General features: G+C 33.2%; 1 protein-coding gene across 2 annotated transcripts in view; it reads right to left on the bottom strand.

Moving 5' to 3' along the window:
* The window catches only part of LOC106873453 (axonemal dynein light chain domain-containing protein 1), a 102,241-nt gene that overhangs the window by 21,650 nt on the left and 76,858 nt on the right, over nt 1-3,733 (bottom strand). For both annotated transcript variants that reach the window (XM_014920813.2, XM_014920812.2), the window contains exons 22-23: nt 3,123-3,195; nt 1,504-1,704 (exon numbers count right to left, since the gene is read on the bottom strand). In XM_014920813.2, the coding sequence (XP_014776299.1) occupies nt 1,504-1,704; nt 3,123-3,195 (274 nt within the window). The remainder of the gene's footprint in view (nt 1-1,503; nt 1,705-3,122; nt 3,196-3,733) is intronic.

Genomic DNA, 3,733 nt, shown 5'->3' with positions numbered 1-3,733 from the left:
AAGCAGGTTATGGATCGATAATTTTTTGGTTCGTTTGTTTCCTCATTTTTTGGAAGCAGAAATGTTAAACCATTAACTAGCCAAGAGGGCATCAAACTAGGATTTTGCAAAACATAGTTGTAAAGTTTTGTTAGCAGTTCATATTATTATTATTATTATTATTATTATTATTATTATTATTATTATTATTATTATCATTATTATTACCATATTATATTATTATTATTATAAATATTATTATCATTCTATTGGTACTATATTATCACTGTCTTTGTCATATACATACATGTATGTGTGTGTGTGTGTGTGTGTGTGTGTGTGCATGTATCTATGTATAGCCATTTGTGTATCATACTTAATAAAAATATATTACAAAAAGCCCAACTTCCTACTGTATTCATCCGGACATAGTATTTATTATTTGTGCACTGTAAATACATTAGAAGAAGCCAAATTAACTATATTTTTTTGGAGATAGTATCTCTTATGGATGTGCTGTGTATAAAAATATAAATATATCAGTAGCAGATAAAAATCATCTAGCTGTGGTGATGAGAGTGCACATGGAGTAAGTCCAAGAATGGAGACAATGGTATTACATTTACCTTCAGTGTTCTCAGCCATGTCTATATACATGATGTTTGATCTGTCATCTGTATGTTGTTGTAAAAACTAACACTTCCTTTTTCCAAGCTGAGATTCAAAACCAAATATAAGGATTCTCACTTGTCTGATCCACCACTGGCCAAACAGGTGTGAAAGAAATTTCTTTGTCCTGTCAAAAAGTGATGGATGGTTTTTCCCTGCAACCTACAACTGCAGTTATGTCATTTAAGGTTCAAGTGGAAAGGAGGCGACCTACATAGGTAGAAATTTATCCTGTGGTATGTCTGTCCTTCTAGCTGTCACAACCATTATAAATACAGCAATCCGTCAAGGGACGGCATTGAAAGAGAGATAGCCAAAGGCGAGACAGCCAGCAAGTAAATTTGCCAGTTAAGCAGGCAACACAGAGCCAGATGTTCAGCATGAACGACCCAACACAGTAGCAGATGCAGAACATAAACAGACACCACTGAATGACCAATGCACACACATGTCCGATTCTTCCCTGTCATATCGACACAGTATTTACCCTGTTAATTTCTTCTTCACCAGCTCAAAATAAGTTGGTAATGTGATGTAGTGAAATATTTGATGTATACAACAAGTAGGTGCAAGTGTCATTTGAATATATTATTTAAACTACAATCCAATGTTTTCCCATTGTTTTACTTTGATGTCGTCCACATGCCTATTTCATCTGCTACCTTTCCCACTACATTGTTGAAACAATTTTAAACCATGGAATAAATGCTGTGCCAGCCACTCTCTTCTTAGGGCTCTATCTACAGCTATTTCTAGATGTTAAAGTCATAAAATTTTGATCAAGCAATGAAACTTAATTCTTGCTCCTATAACTGCATGACTAAAATAATAAAAATGCTTTAATCAAATAATTACCTGCATTTTCCCTTCATCTTTTCTGGGAATATTTAATTTCTCTAAGCATTCTGATATTACAGGTTTGTTAGTATCTTCAGCAAATGAATTTTCTATTTTACTCTGTTGTTTTTCAACGTTAGGAAATGTAAGAATTAGTGGCTCTTTGAGAATGTCAGAAAGTAATAATTTAGCTGAGTATATCCACTTCTCACAGTCCACCTAAAAAAAAGATCATATATAACATAAAGATATCAATAAAAGCTTTACTATTTCACTATATTCAATACTATACTATCTATTTAACCATAACCTATGCTATATCACTAACAGCATTTAGAGAAACTCTTTTTAAGACATTATATTTAAGAAAATCAAAGATCATATTTTCTTCAGATAAAAATAAACATCAGAATAATTTCTGAAAATACAGTTTTAAATATCTTGTGAACATGAGAAACATAAGCAATATCCACATGTTTATGTAAATAACTCATAGATACAGGAAAATGTAAAAGCTTGTTGGAAAGACAGGGAATTTGCAGTTATTAGGTGGCAAATTTGCAGAATTATAAGAGCATCAAATAGAATGCTTTGCGCATTTGTTCCAACTTTCCGAGTTCAAATCACACTCAGGTCAACTTTACCTTTTTTCCTTCAGGGTCTATAAATAAAGTAGCAACTTAAGGCAATTGATTGTAGGAGCTGTAAGAATATCAAGTCCAGTGTTTTGCTGCATCATTCTAGATTTTTGCACTCTGAGTTTTATTCCCCCACAAGGGATGGGAGAGTTCATACTTAATCTAAGGCTCATTTAATGCCACTACCTGGTATCTAAAGTGGCTTTAACAGAGTCTATTCTGTTGAAAGCATTCAGGTCAGAGCTGTGCTCTGAAGATACCTCCTTGCCACAAGTCTCAGAGGCTCCGTAAAGGGTCATAGGGACTGCTTTTCTTCCTAACTAGAAAGATAAAAATAAAATATTCTTGGGTTGGGTTTGAGACATTTTGTCACAGCTGTTTTGGCCCTGCCCATTTGGCACCATTGATTTAGTGCTGACTTATTTGACATCAGACACTTTGCCCCAGGACCTTTTGACACTGTGAAAAGTCTGTTTTTATTCTAGTCTGACAACTAACTTATAATCACAACTACTAAACAACTCTTGTTTCACTTTATCTATATGATGGCTGATGAAATATTGACAAAACAATGGATTTTTGAACATCTTTGACAAAGTAGAACTGACAGTGAATTTAAATTTTGGTGCTGAGCAGAATAATCAGAGAGAAACATTGAGATGTATTAAATGACACATCTCTCTCTCTCTCTCTCTCTCTCTCTCTCTCTCTCTCTCTCTCTCTCTCTCTCTCTCTCTCTCTCTCTCTCTCTCTCTCTCTCTCTCTCTCTCTCTCTCTCTCTATCTATCTATCTATCTATTTATCTATCTATCTGTATGTGTATTTTTCTGCATGCATATATGTTTGCTTTCAGTGCCAAAAAGTACTGCTGCCAAAAAAGCCATTGCCACAACAGATTCAAAATCCAGTCAGCCATGCCCACTAATCTCATTTTATCCTGGATTGTCCTGCTGGTAACAAATATTTAATGTTTTGCTCAGGAAATTTTCTTCCTCTTACCTTCATCTGCTCTATTTCAAAACCATCATCATTTTCATCCATAGAAAATTGCCTTGTCAATTTCCCATATGTTCTATAATTTTCAAGATTAATAATTAACATTGATCCTAATGTGAACAATAGTTTACATACTTCTTTTGGCCAAAGTAATATTTCTGGGGTAAATTATAATTAAAAGTAAACATGCACAAAGAAAAGCCTTCACAATCTAAAACTTTTTAGCCATAAGCAAAATTATTACTAAAAACGAGACATTAGTAAAGTATTTACCAAAATTATCTAGAAAGTTAATTTCCATGTTTCAACCAAGCATTTTTGTCACAAATTCTATCCTTTATCATTATCTTTTAGTTATTTCAGTCATTAGACTGTTGCCATACTACAACAAGGGTCGGGTCAAACAAAATGACCCCAGTACTTATTTTTTAAGTGATGTACCTATCAATCTCTTTTGCCAGATCACAGTGTTATGGTGACATAAACAAACCAACACCAATTGGACATACACGAATATATGTGTATATATATATAAATATGTGTGTGTGTGTGCATATATATGCATGTGTATATACATGTATATATATACATATATATATATATATATATATATA

This window comes from Octopus bimaculoides, chromosome 2 (genome assembly GCF_001194135.2).
Source record: "Octopus bimaculoides isolate UCB-OBI-ISO-001 chromosome 2, ASM119413v2, whole genome shotgun sequence".
In the NCBI taxonomy this organism is placed as follows: Eukaryota; Metazoa; Mollusca; class Cephalopoda; order Octopoda; family Octopodidae; genus Octopus; species Octopus bimaculoides.
This window is presented reverse-complemented; position numbering and strand designations above follow the sequence as displayed.